This window comes from Myotis brandtii, unplaced genomic scaffold (assembly GCF_000412655.1).
Source record: "Myotis brandtii unplaced genomic scaffold, ASM41265v1 scaffold1071, whole genome shotgun sequence".
In the NCBI taxonomy this organism is placed as follows: Eukaryota; Metazoa; Chordata; class Mammalia; order Chiroptera; family Vespertilionidae; genus Myotis; species Myotis brandtii.
In genome coordinates this window covers 1642963-1668275 of record NW_005353634.1, presented here as the reverse complement: position 1 = coordinate 1668275, position 25313 = coordinate 1642963, and the positions used below count along the sequence as shown (strand labels likewise).

At 37.3% G+C, this 25313-nt stretch overlaps 1 protein-coding gene across 2 annotated transcripts in view; it reads right to left on the bottom strand.

Annotated features, from left to right (window-relative positions):
* Positions 1-1046: 1046 nt before the first annotated feature.
* Positions 1047-25313, bottom strand: part of DTWD2 (DTW domain containing 2) — a 66568-nt gene continuing 42301 nt past the window's right edge. For both annotated transcript variants that reach the window (XM_014541710.1, XM_014541713.1), the window contains exons 5-6: positions 7486-7614; positions 1047-1641 (exon numbers count right to left, since the gene is read on the bottom strand). In XM_014541710.1, coding sequence (XP_014397196.1) covers positions 1471-1641; positions 7486-7614 — 300 coding nt within the window. In that variant the 3' untranslated portion in view covers positions 1047-1470. The remainder of the gene's footprint in view (positions 1642-7485; positions 7615-25313) is intronic.

Genomic DNA, 25313 nt, shown 5'->3' with positions numbered 1-25313 from the left:
AAGGCTGGGCATGTGGCAATGGACGACCACCCCAAAAATACTAGATCAGTGGTTCTCAACCTTCTGGCCCTTTAAATACAGTTCCTCATGTTGTGACCCAACCATAAAATTATTTTTGTTGCTACTTCATAACTGCAATGTTGCTACTATTATGAATTGTAATGTAAATATCTGATATGCAGGATGGTCTTAGGCGACACCTGTGAAAGGGTCGTTCGACCGCCAAAGGGGTCGCGACCCACAGGTTGAGAACCACTGCTCTAGTGGCTGTGGCGCCACTTTCTCCAGGAAGGACAAAGAGAGGCCCTGACATCCACCAGAAAGTGGATGCCGCTCCAGTCTAGGCACTTTCTAGGAGACCTTGACAATTATTGGCAAGCTGCCATTCTGAAGCAAGCAAAGGTGAGGAAGGAGTACAGGTAATGCATAATGGAAACTGCAGTTTGGGCAGATCAAGGACTTTGGCCTAGCAATGTAATGCTATCAGAGTTGGGACGTTCTGGGATTCTCAGAACTTTGCAATTGATTTCTATTGTTTGCTTCAAGAAATTTCAAGCAAATGCCCTGATATTTTATATTTCCATAATAATAAAAGCGTAATATGCTAATTAGACTGGACATCCTTCCGGACGAAGCCAGGGCTGCGAGGGCAGCCCCTCTCGGGTGCCAGAGAGACCCCAGTGTTGGCAGCTGGGGGAAGGAAGGCCTACTCTTGCACGATAGGCCTTCCCTGCCGGCCTGATACATCTGTACATTTGAATGTGTATATTATCTATACTAATGAAAGCCTTGGGGGCGATCAGGCCAGCAGGGGAGGGCAGTTGGGGGCAATCAGGCCTGCAAGGGAGCAGTTAGGCATCAATCAGGGGAGCAGTTAGGGGGCGATCAGGCTGGCAGGCAGAAGCGGTTAGGGGCAATCAGGCAGGCAGGCAGGTGAGTGGTTAGGAGCCAGCGGTCCTGGATTGAGAGAGGGATGTCCGACTGCCGGTTTAAGCCGGCAGTCGGACATCCAACGAGGGGTCTCAGATTGAAGAGGGTGCAGACTGGGCTGAGGGACACCCCCTCCCCCTGTGCACGAATTCTGTGCACTGGGCCACTAGTTATCTATAAAACAGTAATGGAAACATTACTGTCCCAATCAGGCACAAGGATTTCCTTCCATTTTAAAAAAGTACTTCTAACCCAGCTTAACAACTAATTCCATTTCAATTAAGGACTTGAAAAAATGTATTAGAGGCACATTTTTAAAAGCAAATACAGTATGAAATCTTGCTTTTTACTGAGTCGTGTAATTCTGCTTGTTTATTTGCTTTCATGGCTATTTGATTTACGTCCTTCTTCTGGACACCTTTAGTATGCAACCCTCATTCTTTAAACAACCAAAAAACCACACAGACTTAAGTTGTATGAAAACTTAAGCTGGTACTGTCAGCTGAAGACACCATAAATAGCACCATAAGAACATTTGTGCTAAATTTTAACACTGTTCATTAACAGTTCCATCTTCCTGAGTTTGCGTTTGTTCTTTGGCATAGGCTTAGGATATAATCCATTTTTCAGAAGGTGTTCCTTGCTGAGGCGAATTTGAGCACCATGCTGAAGCTGGAAAGAGCATAAAGCTCGAAGAGGGCGAAGCAAAGTCTGTTAAGATAAAAAAGAAAAAAAACTAAAAATGTGTCTGTGACAAGTTATGACATTCTATCTAGATTTCTCCTTCAGAAACAAGCATTATTACCTTAATTATCATTATTATTATTAGCTTTTAACTATGAAGAGCAACAAGTATTCTAATAAATATATGGGATTTCTAAGTAAGTAATTTATTTAAATTCATACCTTACATACCACTAAGTAACTCCAGTAAAAAGACACAAATTGATTTTCTATATAGGTGATAAAGCTTAGATTTAGTTTTATACTTAAGATATTCAAACACCACAAAAGTGTTGCCATTATAATAATTTAATCTGTAACAGACAACAAGAGACCTTTAGTTAATAAAAATAAATTGATTCATTTTCAATAACAGAAAGATACAAGCTTCCTGCTATCTAATAACAATTAGCTGATGGCAGTGATAGGTAAGTGGTTGACTAATGCAGACTAGTACATGGACTACATGCCAGTCAGACACCAGGTTTTGGTGCACTCAAAATAATTCTAACTGTATACATACCAGCCCAATTTAAATACCTACAGGGCAGCCATTTAACAGATGCATGTGAACTGGGTGGATCCATAGGATAACAGAGAGTGGTAGAGGTTGTAAACAACTGGAGCATATACCTTTCCTAAAGTTATGCAAATTTTTAAAAATTTTAAGTAAAAACACTATACCAGTGCTTTATACCATATAGAGATTTCAGTTTTAATCATATTTTGAGTCAGATTCTTTCCTTAAGCCTGAGATCCCTGATCTAATTCTTTTAAATAATAATAGCAACACTTGATTGAACAGTTTAAAAAAAAAGGAATAACAAAAAAAACTCAGATTAAACTATAAAAATTTTAAAATGTCTGTGTGAAAAATTATTTCCCCACATATATAACACAAGTGGTAGAAAGGGCTTCTTAACAGCTTTAATATGCAATGAACTCTTACAAATTTTAGCAGTCACTAGTAGTTGCTTCTTCATATCCATTCTTTTCTTCCTTATTAAGCCTTTTGTACACCATAAGCATCTATAGATGCTTTAAAAAATCATTTTTTGTGGGAATTTTCAACTGAAAATATTCAAGAACACCCAAATTGTGAGTAATATGTTTATTTTTATAATATTCATTGCAAACTGATTTTTTAATTAAATTCAAAATATCGTGGCGTGTGGGGATGGTTTTCGTTTTGGACACATGGCAGTTAACTGGTTAAAAAAATCAAAAATTGTATTCAAGGTGGCAATGTGTCCAGCTAGTGATATGACATTGGGTAATGACACAGTCTATCCAATAAGATGTAACTGGAAGTCTTTGGGTGGGGCTCCCGGGGATTCTCTTTAAAACAGGACAGACCTGGCAGACAGAGGCTTTTGCTCTTTCTTCTGGACTGGAACATGATTGTTAGAGATGGAATAACCACCTTGTGACTACAGGGCAAGAAACATGAAGATTAAACCAAAAATATATATGATAATGAACAGAAAAGCAGGAAAAAAACCTGGGTCTCTGATGCATCACCAGCCCTGGACTGCTCACTTCAGCATTTCTTATTTACAGGAGAAAAGAAATTGCTATATGGTTCAACCACTGCAGTAAGTGCTCTGTTACATAAGACAAATACCCTGGAAAAGCTCTGCATGACACTGTTGTAGAAAGACCCTTAGATATGTGTGTGTGTGTGTGTGTGTGTGTGTGTGTGTGTGTGTATGTGTATATGTATATATATAGAGAGAGATAGATAAATATAGATATATCTGTATATATCTACATCTATCTATATATATCTATATATAGATATATATAAATAGATAAATATAGATATATAGATATATTATATATATAAAACCCTAATATGTAAATAGACCAAACAGCAGAACCGAACAAGCGGTTGCTATGACATGCACTGACCACCAGGGGGCATGCGCGGAACATGGTGGGTGTCTGCAGCAGGTGGCAGAGCATGGAACGTGGCGGGTGTCGGCCGCAGCAGGATGGTGGAGCAGGTGAGCAGGGGCGCCAGACTAAGGCGGAGTGCCAGTCGCTGTCATCGGGTCGAGCCTCTGGTGGTTACTGAAAATTCTTTGCTCCCGTGCGCGCTGGTCTCGCCTGGCACTCACACATACTGCTGGTGAGGCCCCACTTGTACCCGCTGCTGGCGTTTGGCGCCAGCCCTGATCACTCGGTGCCATCACGGGTATGAGTGGCGGCTGCCGGCCCTGATCACCCGAGGGCTTCTCTACCTCCCCCTGCTCCTGAGGGGTGATTAGGGCAGCAGCTGCTGCTTGCACCCACTGATGGCATGAGCCCCGCTCACACCCGCTGCTGGCGCTGGCCCCAATCACTCTGTGCTGTCAGCGGGTGTGAGCAGGGCTGACACCGTCTGCATGTGTGAGTGGCAGTGGTGGGAGCGGGGCTGCCGGTAGAGAGGGGACCAGGGGCCGTGGGGGGAGGGGCTGGGCAGGGGTGTGGGGGATGGGCCGAGACCTGCCCCTGTGCCTACCACAGCCTAATGGTCCACAGTTCCTTTCAAGGTGCACAAATTCATGCACTGGGCCCTTGGTGTTCTTGTAATTTCTTTTAACATCTTCATTTCTTCAAACAAGACAGGAAATTTGAAGATGACTATATATTACTTTACAGAGTTAGCACAGTGGATTGATTGGATTTTGCATCACTGTACTTAGGAAACATATCTAGGATTATGTATAGACTGAGACAATTGAAGGTTCTATTGCAATTTTATGGAATTTATTAAATTCTGCATAGACAGGAGAATACTATATTCCTCTGGTTAAGAACCTCTAACTTTTACCTCCAGAACATATGCCACCTCTGGGCAGAAGCTTTAAAAGCAGTATATGATTGACCACCTCCCTTTATTCCTTCCTTGAAGAAAATGTAATGACATGTCTAGATAGTGCCTCCATCAGCCTGGTTCCCTAAGCGACTGCAATGAGCAGAGATCGCCTGGCAATCCCAATGGACAGGCAGTGTGAGGGAGACATACACCGTTGTTGTATTATGCCATTCTAATATTGGATTTTTAGGTTACTGGAGCCTAATCCAGCCTATTTTTTTAATTGCATTTACTGGGGTGACATTAAATAATAAAATTATATGTTTCAGGTATAAAATTCTAAAGTACATCATCTACATAATTTATTGTGTGTTCACCATCCCAAGTCAAATCTCCTTCCATCACCATTTATCCCCCTTATCTTCTTTTACCTCCCCCCGCTATTACCCTTCCCTTTTTGTAATCACCATGTTATTGTCTGTGTCTATGAGGTGTTGTTTTTTGTGGGGGCTTTTTTCTTAATCCCTTTGCCTTTTTCACCCAGCCCTGCAACCTACCTCCCCACTAACAATTATCAGTCTGTTCTCTATCTATGAGTCTGCTTCTATTTTGTTAGTTTATTTTATTCATTAGATTCCACATGAGTGAAATCATATGATACTTGTCTTTCTCTGACTGGCTTATTTCACTTAGCACAATGCTCTCCAGGTCCATTTATGCTGTTGAAAAGGTAAGATTTCCTTCTTTTTTACAGCTGCGTAGTATTCCATTATATAAATGTGCCACAGCTTTTTTATCCACTCATCTACTGATGGACACTTGGGCTGCTTTCAAATGTTGGCTATTGTAAATAATGTTGCAATAGACATAGGGGTGCATATATCATTTTGAATCAGTGTTTCAGATTTCTTCAGATATAACATTATATGCATTATATCTGAGGCACTCTGAAGCTTTATGAGAGATGGACCAGATATCAGGAACAAAGAAAATCTTCTATTTATAAAATAAACAAGATAGTTTCTAAAAAGGTTACTTGGGGGAAAATCAGTGCTTTGTAAATCCTTTTGTCTATAGGTACAAAGTGAGTGTTCAAGGAACCATTATTACCAACTGCTGGTGCTGAGTGTAGCTAAGGCACTTAGGCTACAGCACAAAGATTGGCCACATCTGGTTATAAAAGTTCATAAGGTCAAACTTGATAAGCAGAGAGGGTGCTATAATAAAAAAGATTCCCAAGCTCAAGATTTCCAAGGTATGAAAACCCTGGTAAACATTATTGCAGCTGATGAAAATCACCAATTTTCAGTTCAAAATTTTTGTCAATCCTATCAGAGGGACAAGGAAGGGCAAAAGGATTAATTATTTTGAGTGCCTGATGTCAGGCAATTACACTTTATCCCATTCAATTCTCACAACACTATGAGGTAATTAATTTTCTTATATTACAGATAAGAAAATAAGCATTAAGAGATTACATGAATTGCCCACTGGCAAAAAATAATGATGATAAATGATGAAGTTTTAATTCAAACCTGCTTCAAAGCTCCTATCATGCTAGACTTCCAAGGGTTTGTCAAACCTGCTTCAAAGCTCCTATCATGCTAGACTTCCAAGTGTTTGAAAAACTACTCAAGAATAAAGGATGAGGATAAATCAACAGACTAAGAAGGCTATTATTTTGAGGAGCCCTACCTCTATAGAATGAAGCAGGCTGAAAAATTACTACTCTCCCCCATCATGTTAAGGTTCTATAACGATGCCATTAATTAAAGGTTATGAGTGGGGGAAGGGTTGGCAAAGGAAAAAGAGAAAACACCTTTATGTTTCTCAGAAGAATGTACCAATGTACCAATTTTTTTATGATAGCTAGATCTGAACAGGCTGGACTTGGGGTGCCCCCACAGAGCAAGCTACATTTTTGCCATCTGCAGTAATAAGCAACTTAGGATGGTTCATTTTGCATTTCTTCTGCTCATACTTTAACCAACCATTTCATTAGTACCTCCCAGATTACACGTCTGATTGTCAAACATCCTTTTCCTACTACTGCTGAAAAAGCAAAGAGAATGAGACTATTACTTTGGGATTTTACTTTCAATTTTATTCATAGATAACAATAACAAAAACTGAAGAGATGAAGGATCATGTCATCATTCTATATCTTAAACTTTGCCTGTTGTTAGATATTATACTCAGAACATAAGATAGGTTTCCTGCTATCATGGTACATTAATTAATACCAGAATAATCTCTTTTATAAAACCGGGAAAGGGGGCAGCAGTAGCAGCATTTAGTAGTAGTACTAATATAAACCCCATCCTGAACCCCAGCCCTATTATTTTACAAATATTATTATTAAACCACCATCACTACCAACATTAAAGCTTCTGTTTGGGATTGCAGTGAAGATCAAATTCCAATTGTGAGAGTAAGAGATATACCTCCATAGAGGATTCTTTTTAGAATCCAAAAGGAGAGGAAAGTAAGTTTTATTGTTTTTCATAATCCTCAGCCAAGGATATGTTTCTATTGATTTTATAAAAAGGGAAGAGGTAGAGAGAAAGAGAAGAAAGGAGATATATATATATATATATATACACACACACACATACATACAAAGGGAAAGAGAGAAACATCAATGTGAGAGAAAAATATCATCAATTGACCAGGGATCGAACCAACCTATGTGCCCTGACCTGGAATAAAAACCACAACCTTTTGGTATACAAGAAGATGCTCTGACCAACTGAGCCAGCTGGTCAGGGCAAGGAAATAAGTTCTACATCTATACACAAAGAATATTACATTTTCCCTTCAAGATTTGAACTTTTAATGGATCCTTGGTCTAATGGTGGCTGATCCAACCAACTAAGCCACACTGGCCAGGGCCACAAACTTCTATCACAGATACATTCTACTTGTCACTTGAGCTACAAACTTAACAAACTATGTATTTTTAACTTTTCTAGATAAAATCTAATCAAAATCTTATTTTCCAAAACTATATAATCTTTCAAAGACATACCTACCTCTTGTATGTAATTATTTTTCTCTAAGATGGAAAGAGCAACAGCTGCACACTCCAGTGTAGATAGGCACCTATTAGTTGGTTGCGCCCGAATTACATACTGACTAGAAATGCTAGTTTTTAACTGCACCTGAAACCAAAAACAGAAAAGAATGTAATTTTTGTTTTAAATTTAAAACTATAAAGTCTGTGTTTTAAATACTAATTAAATTTCCTTCTGTAATTGCCAGTTTAGAAATATTAAATGTATCAATATTTTCTATACACATATCTACACATATCCTTATGTTAGTTATTTTCAAATAGTATAAGAGGATACCAGAATACATATATACAAATTCCTACAAATCAAAAATAAGTAGACTAATAGCCCCCTCTGAATGGGCAAAAGAGTGAATAGATACTTCACAAAGAAGATATAAGAATGGCAAACAGGTATGTGTAAAAGGGCTCAGCATGATTTAATGTAAATTAAGATCACAATGATATAATATTTCATACTCACCAGAACAGTTAAAATCAAAAAGACTAACAGCACCAGGGGAGGATATGGAGCAAATGAAACTCTCTAACACTGTAGTGGCACTGAAAATGGTGTAATCACTTTGGAGAATTTATTTCATAATTTACCCTCCCATTATTTCTTAATATAAACTGATAGGTGTATGTCCATATGGGTGTGAATGTGTATAAATGTAGACACACACACATACACATATGTATGTATGTGTCCTCTCTTTTTAGATAAAAGGTGACATACTATACATTTTTTATCCATGAAGATAATATTTTAACTAAGACCTAATGACTGAGACAGAATCAGATATAAAAAAGCAATAAAAATTTGAATGTCAACACATTTGGCCTTTAGATTCCTATTTTAATTAAATGAACAAATAATTTTATACTCACAAAGCCATATTCCTAGCCCACACTCTGATCAGAATCACATTTAAACATGTGTGGATAGATGAGAATTCCAGCTTTTACTCATAAATTATGTAAGCATGGGGATTGACGGTAGTGGTGTCTAAGTATTAATACAAAGCAACTTATTAAAATCAGGTGTTCTCTCTTATTTTCTTTTTTAAAAATATATTTTTAATGATTTCAGAGAGGAAGGGAGAGGGAGAGAGAGATAGAAGCATTCATGATGAGAGAGAATAATTGATCGGCTGTCTCCTGCACATCCCACACTTGGATCGAGCCCGCAACTTGGACATATGCCCTGACCAGGAATTCTGGTTCATAGGCTGACGCTCAAACCACTGAGCCACGCCTTCCTGGGCTCTCTTATTTTCTAATATCTCTAAAGTCCTATGAGTCTCTCATTCCTTTACACGATTAAAACCCATCCATGGCATCTTGTCCCTCAATCCTTTCTCTCCTTTGTTTCTCATGCAGTCCCCCCATAATATAGTTCTATTAGAATTGCTTTTTGTTCAAAGAATTATCTTCTACAACTTGTTTCCTTTCTTTCCTCAGAAAGAGGAAGAGAGGAGAAGAGGAGGAAAGAAGAAAGGAAGAGAGGAAGTGGAGGAGAGGGAGAGAGAAAGTAAGGGAGGGAGAGAAGGAGGGGGGAAAGCACAGTGGGTATCATCAAGATTCACTACATAATGTATTTGGTTTTGGGATACATCCTTTAAAGCATATCTGACTAATAATGTTTTAGATATGATCATAGTAAGATTATTCTACATTTCTACCAATAGCAAAATAAAAATTAGATGCAGGGAAGCAAAGAGATGGAGGAAAAAATTGAAAAACATGTACAGTGATGAAAGAAAGCCTATGATTAAATAACTGTAAGAATAATTCATGATGTTGATTAACTGTAATTACTACTGGCTTTAATATTTCATCAGGTCAACTAGTAGAACAGAGTACAGACTAGTTTTTCAATACTCAATTTCAAGTCATCACTGAAGAAATTATAATAGACAGCTGATTATAACAAAATCTTTGTGAAACATGCAAAATTCACAGTAAGTTTTGTTTATTGGAATGAATTTGATTTTTAAAGACATTTCTCATTTCAGGGAGGTGTTTTAATTTTTACTGTGACCCACATGGCTATATGAAAATTCAGAATTTGAAATTTATCATGTGTTACACTTCAGAATATCCTACACACATCATCTCTCCGGGAATTATCCAGTAATTGGATATATTAAAAGAGTATATAACTAAGATCTGTCATATTACTAATATACACTAGAGGCCCAATGCATGAAATTCATGCAAGGGGCTGGGCCCTTGCAGCCCCACCTGCCTTGGCTGGCCCTTGCAGCCCTGGCTTCTTCCAGGAGGTCATCCAGACGGTTGTTCTGCTGTTTGGTCTAATTAGCATATTAGCTCTTTATTAAATAGGATGTTATTAGAGTATGCTAATATGACATTCTCCAAGCTCCTCTTTTTTGTGCTATTTCACCTTCATCACATATTGAATTCAATGAGTAAATAAGCAAGTGCAGAAAGAAACACTGTGGATCCATCTTTTTGAGAAGTCACAGGCATCATAACAAATAATTTGTCAAAAATTGTCTTATCTTCTTAAGTAAATGTACAAGAAAATTCAAGGCAAAATTATTCAAAGAAAAAAATTAACATATGATAACAGCATGGAATATAGAAAGAGGACTTATTGAAGACCAGGATTATTATATCAAACCTGACAATAATTAATCAATCTCAGTCAAGTCATTCAGTTTCTCAGTTCCTTCTCACCTATAAAAATCAGACCACTGGCCTCTGCTATAGTCACAGCTGGTCCTTGCAGCAGAATCAGCCCGTGGGTCAATCCCTCCCAGTGACCTGCCAACAGCAATCAAGGTTCAACTACAACAGGGGGGGCGCACCTAGAGCACCCAGCTCAAGTGACTGGGTAGGCTGTGACCCTACAGGACGCCTACTACAGGAGGCTACTCTACCAAGTCCAGGAGACATAGCATCTCTACCTAATACATAGAAACAAACACAGGAAAGCAGCCAAAATGAGGAGACCAAAAAACGGGTCCCAAATGAAAGAACAGGACAAATCTCCAGAAAAGGAACTAAATGAAATGGAGACCCTGACTGAATTACATGTATATTCTTTCCATTTTCATTGTGCAGCAAAGTGAAAAAAAATTGCATATAGGCATACATGCAAACATAATATTTGTCTATTATTTAAAGAACAATAATCAGCCAAATTTTGACCCTGAATTTACTATCTTATCAGCCTAACAAAATGACAAGGATATAAATAGCTGCTGATTGAAGAATAGGTCTTTAAACTCAAATATACAATAACCATTCTGTGTGAGAGCTGAAAAGGTAGTAAAGAGAAATATAACATGCATTATATTCTGTGGTGTTGTGGAATTTAATTTTATTGATCTGTCCATTTAACTATAAGTCAACATATTGAGATGTTAGATAATACTTATATTTGTTCTGTTAATTACTTTTTTAGACTAAGAGCACTAGTGAAATTGTTAGATAATACTTATATTTGTTCTGTTAATTACTTTCTTAGACTATTTAAGAGCACTAGTGAAATCCAAAAAGTGAACTGATATTTTTTAAATGAATCCATTCAAACACAACATAAAGTCCTGTGTAATCACCATTAATGATACAATATGTTCCACTCAGAAAGATGGTAAAATTCTGTCAACTTTGTAGAATGGAAAACATGCATAAATGTTTTTTGATAAATGAATGTTTTTAATGACACATTTAAAGCTGAATAATTATCACCCCCCAAAATGATGATGCACTGATAACTACAATGAAGAATAAAAAGAATATGGGAAAAGAATATGAAATGGAGAATTCTTATCAAATGGCAGAGATTTCTTTTCTATTCAGGAGGAAATATATTCTGCTTTCAAATTAAAAGTGAATTTTCCCAAAGCTTATTCATCTTTGCAAGTGATTTAAATGAAAATTCTATTAAATCAAAATCAAATATTCTATTAAAAATAATCAAAACCAGTGACATGTTAATTCCACACTTCTTTGTGGAAAGGCATTAATTACAATTAAAGTACCACTATTATAATATAAAATATTTAACAAATTGTGGCTTATTATTATATTGTTTTTCACCAGCTGCTTAATGAAAGCTTCTCCTGTAGTTTTAACTTACTATTATCTTATTAAGACTCTCATCATTTCTTTAACCCATGTAGAAGCTGTTTGTGTGTATTTAATTTATTGGCAATATCTAGAACCTAATTTCATCTATATTAATTAGTTCTTTTTCTACTAAACAAGGTCAACATTCTAAGCTAGAGATACAACCAACCACACAAAATCTTTGCAACTATTAGCATGAATTTTATCATTTTTTAAAATTGATTTTTCACTTACAGTTTATATAGCACAGAATTTATTTTTAAACTAAAGGCCCAGCGCACAATTAAATCGTGCAGGTAGGGTCCCTAGGCCTAGCCTCCTGCGATCAGGGCCATTTTCTGCCCGCTCGCCAGTCCCCAAGCCAAATGCCGCCTCCACCACTGGGCTGTCAGGCCGTTGGGATCAACAGCTCATCCCCAGCTGCTCTGGGGCGCAGGCCTGCAGGAAAGGGGACGCTGGAGACTTCACCTCCATGCACATGCTCTGGGCCGGCCGCTGATGGAACGCGCTGTCTGCTCAGGCTGCTCACACGGGCGCCACCACCACCGCTGCCGCTGCCATTGCTGCTGGGACTTGAGGCACTGACGGAGGCTGCAGGGCGCACCGCGACCTACCCGCCCTGGCATGAGCTGCTCTGAGCGGGCAGCGCATTCCATCAGCGGCTGGCCCGGTGCACCCGCATGGAGGTGAAGTTGCCAGCGCCTGCTTTCCCGCATGCCTGAGCCCCCAAGCAGCCGGGGATGAGCTGGTGATCCCAATGGCCTGACAGCCAGCCCAGTCCTCCCGCCACCCACCCCGATTACCCCACTCACCATTGCTGATCCATCGAGCCTGCGGGTCAGGGGCGGGGCGGGGGATCAAGAGGTCAGCAGTTCAGCCCACTTGCCAGTCACCAGTCATGCCCCCCCCAACCCCTCCCCACCCCCGCTCACAGGCGGGGGTGGGGTGTAGGGACCGAGAAGTGGTCAATGCCACTTCATGGCAACTGGTCCTTTGGTCGTTCCGGTCGTTAGGAACACTGGCTTTTTATATATATAGAATATAGATAACGTTCTCTCCAATGATAGTATTCAATTTTAAGTCACCATCATTTCTAACCTGAATCTTTGCAAAGGCCTATCTGAATAATCTTGCTTCCGCTTAAGTCTTCTTATATCATTCTTGTTGTGTCACCTAAGTGATCCTTTAAAAAATAAACAAGTGTGCCTTTGAAATCTAACAAATAAATAATAAATAGGCAGTGTTTGGAGCAAGAGGCATAAAACTCTGGGCTTCACTAAGAGGAAACATACAGGACTTTGCAAGGATGGATTACAGGTTTCTAAATGTTGAGGGAAGCACCGAGAAAGTAACCTGATATTTCCTCCTAATGTTCAATGGAATATATGGAATTAAAGGTTTTATAGGGCTGCATCATTATATTTTATCATAAAGGAAAAACTGAAGTCATAATAAAATATTTTAAAACACAAACTCTCTGTGCTTTCCAGTCAATTTTGCTGTGAACCTAAAACTGCTCTTTAAAACAACAACAAAAAACTGATCACATTATCACTCAGATTAAAATCCTTAGCTTGCCACTAAGCTAAATCCTTAGCATGGTCTATAAATCTACCTCATCAAGACTGCTCTCTCCGTACTTCCATCACTACACACCAGCCAGACTATGTATGAAATTTTCTTTACCCTTCTTTTTGCTAACTACTACTTATCCTTTAGTTTTCAAATACTAGAGAGGTCTTTGTGAGCCCCAACTTCAATCAAATCCCCATTTTAAGCACCCTTATAAAATTTACTTTAATTTATAATTATATACTGATCTAACTGGCTGTTTATTTCCCATGATGTAAGCTCCACTAGGACATAGACTGTTTTACTCACCACTGTATTCTGGTGTCAAGAACAGTGCCCAACACCCAGTGGCTGGTGTTCAATAAATAGTGGTTAAGTTAATGAACACTGATCACAGCCATTAGAAAACAAACTATACCTATGAATTTAAACCCAGCAACACTTAAATTGGGGAGGGGAGGTGACTTTACTGGGGAAGCAGATGTAAAAATGAGAAGTGGACAAAGGATCTGTATAAAGAGGTTAGGGATTAGTGCCTGAATTTAAGCTTATGAATTTAAGCTGATAAAATACTACTTTAGTTGATTATCAACTTTTACATTAAAAGGCTTGAATTGAAAAATATATACTAGTCATAATTTACCTCTTTTAAGGGATGTTAGTAAGTTTACATAGCAGGGAGAGCCCACTTATGGCACACAAATCCTACAAGAACTAGAAATTTAGCCAAAAATAGTACATCTGCATTTAAGCTGAGGCATCTATAAAAAGCACTTAGACTTTATGAATCAAATATGAACTCTTCTTAATTATAAAATATGTAGTGCTTATCCTATCCTTTTCTAAGAATATTAAAATGATTACTTTCTTTTATTCTATGCAATTCTAAGATTATTCTCTATGATGCAAAATTTAAAAATCTTATATCTAAATATTTTCAGCAATTTCTCTAGGGATACAGGAAAAAAATCAACTAGAGCAAAACTCAGCATGTTATTGAAATCTACATCAAGAACATAAATAAGTTATCTTTTCCAGACATTATGCTTTAATTCAAAGTGACATTTTCAGAGCACTCATTTAAAGAAAAAAATTATAAAGGGAATAAATGTCATGAAATGTTTTAAACTGTACAGTCATATAAAGAAAGTAAATGTCACAAAAACTTTTTCAACTGGTCCATTTGTCTAGTCATATATATACATATATATATATATACACACACACACACACATTTTTATTTTACCATAAAAATAGAGATACCAAAAAGTTTCTAAATTGTCAACCCAAGAAATATATATAAAGTTAATATCATGGAAGGTAGTGTTTCATGATCAATTATATCATTCATGTTTCTAAAACATTTAACATTCTATATAAAGTTAGAATTTTTTTAAAGATTTTAAAATAATCAGAGACTGTTTTAATAACGACAGAATTTATATTTTGTTCTTTAAAATTAAAATGTTTTACCATTTTTACTCTAATTTTTCATAATATATTTATATTTAGCTATAGGTTCTTAAAAAATCTAAAACTGTGAAGTGTCATGAAGACAGAGGACACTTGCTGCACAACTTATAAAATAAACTTTTACTTAAAGTGAGTAGTTTTGGAATTGTTTAATAATATTGCATAGGAGAGGATAATTAAGTACTATCGCTGTAACAATATAGTATATATTAGTTATCTTTTAATCACTCAAAAGTCAACTTTGGTTTTAAATTCACCTATATATTATACCAGTGGAGAATTTGCTGACCCAAATTTGGACTTACTAAAATTCTGATGAAAGATAAAGAGGCTTATCTGGAAGTCTGAAATGAGAGTAAATACTGTGCCTAATGATTTACAAAAACAAATATCCTTAGCATTAAGTCTGACATGACAGCTTAATAAGGTAGTGTATAACACAAGGTTACCATCTTTATTAGCAAAATAATTAAAAAATTTTACATTTGTGCTTTTACTTCCTATATTCATCAGTGTCTTTTCTAGATATAATGTTAATTATAAAATATCTAAAAAATACAGAAATGCATAATATAAAAAGTCAAGTGCCCTGTAATGTCACCACCCAGAGACAATGACTATTTACTAGTGGTATTTATTCTTCCAATACTTTAGTTTTTAATATGTAATTATAAAAATCTTTATATATACAAAATAAAATGTATAATATTTGAGTTGTGAAGTATAAGACTAAAACTGACATCCCTGGATCTTCTAACTATTTAAGAAACAGAATATAACCAAAATGATTGACATCTCAGGCTACTCCCCCCCCCCCAATGCTCTCTACACATACAAATATAAATAGATAGATAAATATATAGATAGATCCATACATCCAATTTCATTTAAGAATGTCCTTAGAGCCCTAACTGGTTTGGCTCAGTGGATAGAGCGTCGGCCTGTGGACTGAAGGGTCCCAGGGTCGATTCCGGTCAAGGGCATGTACCTTGGTTGCGAGCACATCCCCAGTAGGGGGTGTGCAGGAGGCAGCTGATCGATGTTTCTAACTCTCTATCCCTTTCCCTTCCTCTCTGTAAAAAATCAATAAAATATATATTTTTAAAAAATGTCCTTAGTAAAACAGTAAAAGTTCTCCTGATAAACTTGACCTCTAAAATAACCACTTAATATGTTCCATTTTAGAACAATCAGGCATACAAGTTATAAATCTAAAAACTATTCAATTATCACTTGCCTTTTAAAAAAATCCCTCCCACTTAAAATTATTTGTGTAACATCAGACAAGTTATTTAAACTTCCTGAGACTTAGTTTCCTTATATGAAAATATGTGACAGAATCAGCACCCTTACAGTTATAAAATGTTACTATTCTTTAAAAAATAATAATCATCAAAAGCACCAAGCCAAACTGTTTCTACAAAGACAGCATAATAGTAATAACAAAATTATGTATAAACTACAGGCCCGGTGCACAAATTCGTGCATGGATGGGGTCTGGCTGGTCAGTCTAATTTGCAGGGCCCCAGTCAGAAAAGTAAAAAGGATTAAAGACAATATTATTTCAGCTATATTACAGTTGTATTGAAATTATAAGGTTTAAAAAGCTGAAATGTTTCTCTGAAGTATTTCTTACAACTGCATGTGGACCTACAATTATTCTAAAATCAAAAGAAATGTATGCTTGAAACTTATGTGATTTTATTAACCAATATCACCCCAATAAATTTAATTAAAAATAATAAATAAAATGTGTAATAACATTCGATCTTCTAAACGTTTGTGTCAGAATATAAGGATGGAGCCTAATAAAGTTGATCCAAGGGCATATTAAAGTGAGTCACAGAGATTTCCAGTTAATTTGAGTCTTGTTAACTGATACTCAGTTTAGCCATATGCTTGGATCAGGTTCTGACAGTCTTGGAAGCCTAAGGGTGATGAATTAAGACTGTGTTCACATCTAAGTGTACAGATCTATACTTTCACAGCACATATTGTTTAATGTGTTTACCCAGCCACAGGAGATGGTTTCCTGCACATATCCAGATCAATATACTACTCTAGCCTTATGTATATAAAAGATTGGGCCCAAGAGGAATGGCTAAACCTCTAGACATTTTAATGTGACTCTTACTGACTTGACATTACCATCTGCAACTGTGCACATCCTAGCAATAATTTTTGAAGCTTGGACTGTATTGCTGATTACTCTAGCTATGTGGACTTTTGTCTGCTTCCCTTAGATCAGTGGTCTGCAAACCGCGGCTCGCGAGCCACATGCGGCTCTTTGGCCCCTTGAGTGTGGCTCTTCCACAAAATACCATGTGCGGGCGCGCACATACAGTGCGAAGTTGATTTAAAACTTTAAGTAAAGTTTATTAAGTTAATTTTAGGGAACGTTGTGGAGTGAAAGAAGATGTAGTGTCAAGGATTGAGAAAGGTATGTTGAGATGGTTTGGACATATAGAGAGGATGAACGAAATGAGATAGACGAAACAAGTATACAAGACGAGTGTGGAGGGGAGAGTTAGAAGGGGTCAACCTCAGCGAATGTACCTCAATCAGCTTGAGGACGTTTTTAGCAAAGGCCAGCTTAGGAGTACCCTAATTAAGTTAATAACAATGTACCTACCTATATAGTTTAAGTTTAAAACATTTGGCTCAAAAAAGAAATTTCAATCGTTGTACTGTTAATATTTGGCTCTGTTAACTAATGAGTTTGCCGACCACTGCCTTAGATTATTTTTTAGTACTTTACTGAGGTAAAACTGATATAGAATAAACTGCACAGAATTAAAGCACATATGTGTATATATCTGTGAAACCAACACCACAATCAAGATAAACATAACCATCACCCTGTAACCCTGTAATCTCTTCTCGTACCTCCCTCTCTCCCCACCCAATCCCATCCAGGCAAGCAATGATCTTGTTTATGACAGTATAATCTGAATTTCCTAGAATTTTATGTAAATGAAATCATACAGTTATCTGGCTTCTTTCACTCAGCATAATTATTTTTAGATTCATTTGTGTTGAAGTGTGTATCAAGAGTGCAATGCTTTTTACTGCTCAGTAGCTTTCCATTATATGGATATACCACACATTTTTTATCTATACACCTGTTGACAGACATTTTGGTTGTTCCTAGTTTGGTGCTATTACAAGTTTAACGGCTATAAACATTCATGTATAAGTTTTTGTATGGACATTAACCTTCATTTCCCTTGGGTAAATACCTAGTCGTGGAATGGCTGGATCCCATGTTAGATGTATGTTTAACTTCTTAAGAAACTGACAAACTATTTTCCAAGGTGGCTGTATCACTGTACATTGCCCCTAGGAGTGTACGAGCATTTCAGTCACTCTAGCAGTGGTTCTCAACCTTCTGGCCCTTTAAATCCAGTTCCTCATGTTGTGACCCAACCATAAAATTATTTTCATTGCTACTTCATAACTGTAATGTTGCTACTGTTATGAATCATAATGTAAATATCTGATATGCAGGATGGTCTTAGGCGACACCTGTGAAAGGGTCGTTCGACCGCCAAAGGGGTCGTGACCCACAGGTTGAGAACCACTGTTCTAGAGCTTTGCCAATACATGGTGTGGATAGTCTTTTTTAATTTTATCCATTCTAATAGGTGTGTAACAGTATCGCACTGTGGTTTTATTTTCATTTCTCTAATAATTGTAAGCATCTTTTCACATGCATATTTGCCATTCATTTATCTTTGACAAAGTGTTCAAAACTTTTGATCATTTTTAAATTGAGATGGTTTTCTTATTATTTTTTGAAAAATATTTATATATTCCAAACACAAGTCCTTTCTCAAATCTATTCTTTGCAAATACTTTCTCTCAGTCTGTGGCTTGCCTTTACATTCTCTCAACAGTGTCTCTGAAGAGCAGAAGCTTCTAATTTTAATGAGAGTCCAAGTCAATTTATTCTTTTATGAATGATGTTCTTGGTAAAATCTAGTCAAACCCAAGATTTAAAAAAAAATTCCTCCCAGGGCTCTGGTCATTCCCTCACAAGTATCACCTACAAATAACAAGAAAAATCCACCTCATAGAAAGATGAGTAAACAAAAAAGGAAACCACAGGATTCTACATAGCTATTACCAGAAAATTAAGAAGAATAAACAGGAAAAACAAATGTCAAGGGAAGAATAATTTAACATCAAGCAATAAATTACAGTATATCCAGAAACAAAATACAAGGCAGCTAAAAATGAATGAGGGAGCTGTGTATATACAGATACAGAACAGGCCCTAAAATGCATTGTTAAATGAAATGCCAAGTGTCTATGCTATCAGCAAGGACTAAAGCAGGGCTGGCTCGTTGTTTCACAGATTTTACATGGTGGAAGTACACTCCAATCTGGTAAAGAGACAAGGATGAGAGTAAAAAGATCAGAGATAGGGGTTTGTATTCATTGCCATTCATAGATCTAATCTCTTGATTTTAAAAATGGTGGGAAGATATCCTGCAGATAGCATAGATACTTGTTAAATGAAACGAGCAAGGTACCTACCATATATAGTGGGGCCTTGACTTACGAGTTTAATTCGTTCCCTGACGGAGCTCGTAACTCAAATTACTCGTACGTCAAATCTTAAAGTGAACGAGTGAGACACGTGATGCTGGGCTGATGTTGTGGCGTTCACTGTGACGTTCGCCAACTAGTGGTGGGGTATCTGAAGCTGGCTCATAACCCGAATTTTAGCTCGCAACTCAAAGCAAACAATCGGCCAAGAGATGGCTCGTATCTCGAAAAACTCGTTAGTCGGGACACTCGTAAGTCAAGACCCCACTGTATCTAAGGGGGAATATATATATACATATTTAGTTGCATATAAATAAAATAAATCTGAAAAAATAGACAAAAATCTTAATATATTGGTCACCTCTTTGTACATGGGGCATAGAGATAGGAGAAAACTTTCCACTACATACTCTCATTTCTTTTGAATTTTCAGCCACATGAACATATTACTTTTATAAAGTATTACATTCCAAAAAATAAATGCTAATTATAGTCTTTTCAACAATTATTTAATTATTGTGATGCAAGAAAGTGATTAAATCATTGCTTTCTAAAATGTACCCTTTAAAAAATATAATTCAGGAAAATATGAAGAACTTCACTCAGCTTTGTATTAAAATTTAAGATACTCTAGCTTCAGAAATATATACTTCATTCTGTTACTCTTTGGTAATAATGTGATGCAAAGTATAATCTATTAACTAAGAAAAAGCTAAAATAAATAGGCAAGTCCCAGTCCAGTTACCCAACAAAAATAATTAAATACTGTTATACACATTATCAATAAATAATACTTGGTAGATGCTCACTATAAGCCAGGAGCTATGCTAAATGCTTTGCAATATATTATCTCACTTAAACCTCACAAGCACCTATTAAGTAAATGCTGTCATTATTTCCATTTTCCCAATGAGAAATCTAAGAGCAGAAATGTAACTTGCCATGTCAAACAGCCAGAAAGTTGTAGAGACAGGTATAAAGCCAGCAGTCTCACATCAGAACCTGAGCTCAGACACATTTTGCCATACACCCTGTCATGCACATTTCATTACACCAAGTACACTAAAGTTCTAAGCAGACAATCTTCTATATACTCCTCAGTAATTCACATTTCATACTAGTAAACTAACAGTTCTTAGACTTTGAATTAATTCATTTAAATTTCTATGTAGCATTGAAAACTGGTGGACCTTACTTTTAGACAGAATGCTATCCTAAGAATATAAATTAAAGCAAGTCACTCAAGTGTAAAATCTTGATTTCACAAACTTTCAATTTCACATGAATTACTCTTTAATTCAGAAGTCAAATAAATACATAGGTAAAAAAAATATTTTAAATACACGTACAGCTCATGATTAAGCAGATAAAAATAGAGCAAAATATGTAAAGGGCTAAATATGAAATTTTGCAGGGTGAAAAATTCTTACATATTTATATAACAACTAGAGACTTGGTGCACGAAATTCATGCATGGGGAAGGGGGGTGTCCCTCAGCCCAGCCTGAACCCTCTCGCGGTCCAGGATCCCTCGGGTAGGGTCCCTAGGCCTGGCCGGAGATCAGGGCCTATCGGGGCTTTCCTTCCCCTAGCTGCCAGCAGATGGCCCCAACCCCACTGCTGCCACTGCTTGCCATCTGTGCAGTGCTGCCTCCCACTCCCCCACCACTGGTCGCCTCCCTCTGCAGGCAACAGGCGTGGGGTGCGATCACTTGGCTGGCCTGGGCCTCCCTCTGCGGGGCGATCGATTGCAGAGCCCCCACATCGATCGCCCCACAGAAGGTGGCCTGGGCCTCCCTCTGTGGGGCGATCAAGGGGTGATAGCGGGGGCCCCCTGACCAATCGCATCGCATCCGCCTTGGCTGGCCTGGTGCCAGTGTGTGTCATAGCATGGTCACCGGAAGGTAGTCTGGTTGTTCTGCTGTTCGGTCATTCTGCTGTTCGGTTATTCAGTCTATTTGCATATTATGCTTTTATTATTATAGATTTTATCAATAATGAAATTTCATCAGCAACCTCTAGATGCAATAAAATATTTTAAAATATGTATTCTTTCTTCTGATTTTTCCATTTCTATTCAAGATGCTTTCCAAACTTATACAAAAATCCTAAATTTTAAAATTATTTTCATTATTAGTAAGGTATTGGAAGGTCAAGTATTTTCAGCCATCTCTTCCCACTCCACAATCCTTTGTAAACAGAGACAATTTTACCCACCATGCCCTATAACTGAGACAAACAATCATGACAGTTGCCAAACTATACCAAGCATGCCTGCTATGCAAATAACCCTTCTTTCTCTGAAATAACTATGTCCACTGAGCTGAATTAATGTATTACTTCTCCAGGATTACCTCTGCCAACTGACAGCTGTTATAAGAAAGTTTATAGAGTGCCCTAACTGGTTTGGCTCAGTGGGTGGAGCGTCGGCCTGCAGACTGAAAGGTCCCAGGTTCGATTCCGGTCAAGGGCATGTACCTTGGTTGCAGGCAAATCCCCAGTTGGGGGTGTGCAGAAGGCAGCTGATCGATGTTTCTCTCTCACCGATGTTTCTAACTCTCTATCCCTCTCCCTTCCTCTCTGTAAAAAATCAATAAAATATATTTTTTAAAAAAAGTTTATAGAGTATATACTGCCACTCACAGTATGTATGTACTCCCAACTGTGGCAATGCAAAATAGTTCTGAATAATGTACTCCTATGAAAGAATGCAAGCAATTAGAGACAAAGACCACCAGTATCATAATATGGCTCACTAGAAGTTACAGTAATTAATATATACAAACACAAATTCATTTTATGTTAGCAGATGCTTGCACATATGACTACAACCCAGTAGCATCCATTGGATCAGGTATTAATCCTATATAATAAAAGCCTAATATGCAAATTGTCCAACCTGGAATTCCACCAGGAGTTCAACCACTCAGTATGATGCATGCTGACCACCAGGGGGCAGCACAGAACATGGCAGGCGTTGGCGACGCGGTGCTGGCAGCAGTTGGCAGTGGAGGTGCTGTCGGCCTGATGGGCCCTGAAGAGAGTGGGACTGTGGTGTGATGGTGCAGCAGGTGAGCGTGCAGCGCCAGGCCAAGGAGGGTGCGAGCGGGGGCCCCATCACCCCACTGATCACCCCTCAGACAGCGACCAGCAGTGGCGACAGGGGGCGGGGCCGCCACCTAGCTCCCAGGCACTGAGGGAGCTGGAAGGGGGGCCCAGCCCGATCAATCGCCCACAGGCGGGATGGTGGAGCAGGTGAGGGGGCGGCGCCAGGCCAAGGTGGGGTGCCAGGCAGGGCTGCAAGGCTGGGGGCACAAGCTGGGGCCCCATTCTTGCAGGCCACCACGAGGGACCCCACCTGTGCGTGAATTTCTGCACAGGTCCTCTAGTATTTAATAAATAGTATGCATTATAAATCTGCCCTATCAGGTGGCTCAGTTGGTTGGAACATCGTCCCGTACACCAAAAGGTGGCTGGTTCAATTTCTGGTCAGGGCCTGTACCTAGGTTGCTGGTTCGATCTGGGGCATATATGGGAGGCAACTGATCGATGTTTCTCTCTCTCTCCTTCTCTCTCTCTCTCTAAAAATCAATTTTAAAAAACATATTCTCAGTTGAGGATTTTTAAAAAATGTATTATAAGCCTTTCTCAGAGTTGTTGAAGTGACCAGGACAACCAAGAAATATCTAGTGATTGAATTAAAGACCAAACTGCCCTTAACTCAAACTTCTCTTAACCTCAAGCATCCAGAAAACACCCACAAACTTTTATACAATAATCTAGCTCAATTCTCTCTAGTGAGAATATATTTCAACCTATATATGTAACACTAAATTTTCTAATAGATACATTTTTAAAGTAAAACAAAAAAGGTGAAATTAATTTTAATATATCTTATTTAACACAAGAGTCAAATTAATAATAAAAGTGCAATATGCTAATTAGACCAGACACCCTTCCAGACGACCTGCCGGACAAAGCCGGGGCTGCGAGAGAAGCCCGGGTCCCAAGTGCCAGAAGGAAGCCGGTGCCGGCAGCCAGGGGAAGGAAGGCCTGCTTTTGCACAATTTTTGTGCATCGGGCCTCTAGTTATTTTATAATAGTGTAAAAATTATTGAGATTTTATATTCTTCTCTTAAAACTAAGTCTTTGAAAGCCATTGTGTATTTTATATATACAGAACATATATTTAGTTGGCTAAATTTTAATCATAAATACTTAATCGACATTTAGATTTTATCAATAAGAGTTTAAAAAGTAGTTCACACATCTAAGTTGTTCCAACATATTTCAAAGTTTTCCAATCATACATTCATATACCATATAAATATATCCCTTCAATATATATTCACATTGACTAAATTGGTTCATCTTTTTAAAATCACTGCTTTAACTCAGAAGCAAAAGCTTACCACTTTAAAATCCATGACTGTGTATTAAGTAAATTCACTAAACCTTATGTCAACTCAGTTTTACTAATGTCAAATTCAAAGGGTTACTTCATAAATTGAAAAGTAATTTCAAATTTATCAATGTTAACAAAGCAATCCTCAAGTTTTGCTTGTAATTTCCTTTCCTTGAGCTTCAAATTCACCTGCATAAACTACAATCATGGTGAAAAAACTTTAATCACAATGCCATTTTTTGTTGTTGTTTTTGTTTGTTGAACATTTGGTAAACATTTTAACTTGGAGTTAACAATACATATTTTTTTTTTGTAAAATTCTTCTACTATGCAACCAACAAGAATTAGCATATAACAACTGATTAAGTTCACTGTCCTCTATTTCTTTCAATTGTTCCACCATTAGCCAGTGATAATTAATAGCATTTGTACATATACACATAATTATTCTTAACAATTGAATACATGATTACTTTTCAGAGATACTACTTTAGAAAACTAAGGTACAAATATATTCAATATGTAATAAATGATTAAATGAAGCAATAAATAAAATATTTCTTACGTGAAAATTCTAAAAAATCTGAATTTTTATCCTATCATAGCTGGGATACTATTCACATGAAATAAATTAATTTTTTCTTATTTAGCTGACATTCTTTGAAGGATTTGAAAGAATTAAAAAATATCTATACCCTGTGTTCAATTTTTTAGGTTACAAATTGACAACTTTTCTTCCTACATTTGAGCTTACCCAAAATATTTTTCCCAAATTATTAATTGGGCTGTATCTTTTATCACATGACATTGATATATAAAGCTAAATAAAAGTATCTGCAATTTTTCCTAATTTGAATTAGCTAACCTTTGATATCATAGGGAAGATCTTATAGTCCAGGGGTGGGCAACCCCTGGCATGCGTGCCAAACATGGCACACCAGTAACTTTTGCTGGCACGCGAAACCCTCTTTTATAATCTTCCATTTACAATTGTGAATCTTTGTTCTCAGTGATGAATTTTGTTAAGTCTCATAATAGGAGTAGCCTGACGGATGAAAGTAGTAGCTCGTGCATCTCTCTGAAGGTCACGAAATATAAACCTGATGTAAAATCTCTGTCATCAGTGATGCAGCAGCAAAAGTCCCACCGATAATATCAAACGGAGTCATAAAGTTTTCTGTCGGACTATCAGTGTACATGTATACATTAAAAAATAAATGTATTTTTCATCTTCATATACTGTGTTTTTGTCGCTCGAATGAATTTTATTATTTCTTCAAGGTTCTTCACATACGTACACCTTAAGAGATATCAAGTAGGCGTAACATGTTCTCAAAAAATTAGGGTTGGCACGCAGAAGAATTTTGAGTCAGAGATTTTGCTGGTTTTGGCACGCACTCACAAAAAGGTTGCCCACCCCTGTTATAGTCTATGAGCAATTGTAGGGTAGCTAAATTGAAAATCTTTCAACTTTTGTAAAATATCTTTTTCTAACAAAATTTCCACAATAGAAATAATTTCTTTTACCATCTCACCATCTAAAAATGACTTACATATGCCCATATAAGCTTTTAAAAACCTAAGAAATATATTTAATCCACAGGCAGCAAAATCTCAGACATATGCCTAAGCAATATCTTCACCAATGCAGCTCCTAGGGCAATGGAAACTAAAGAGAAAATAAACAAATGGAACTACATCAAA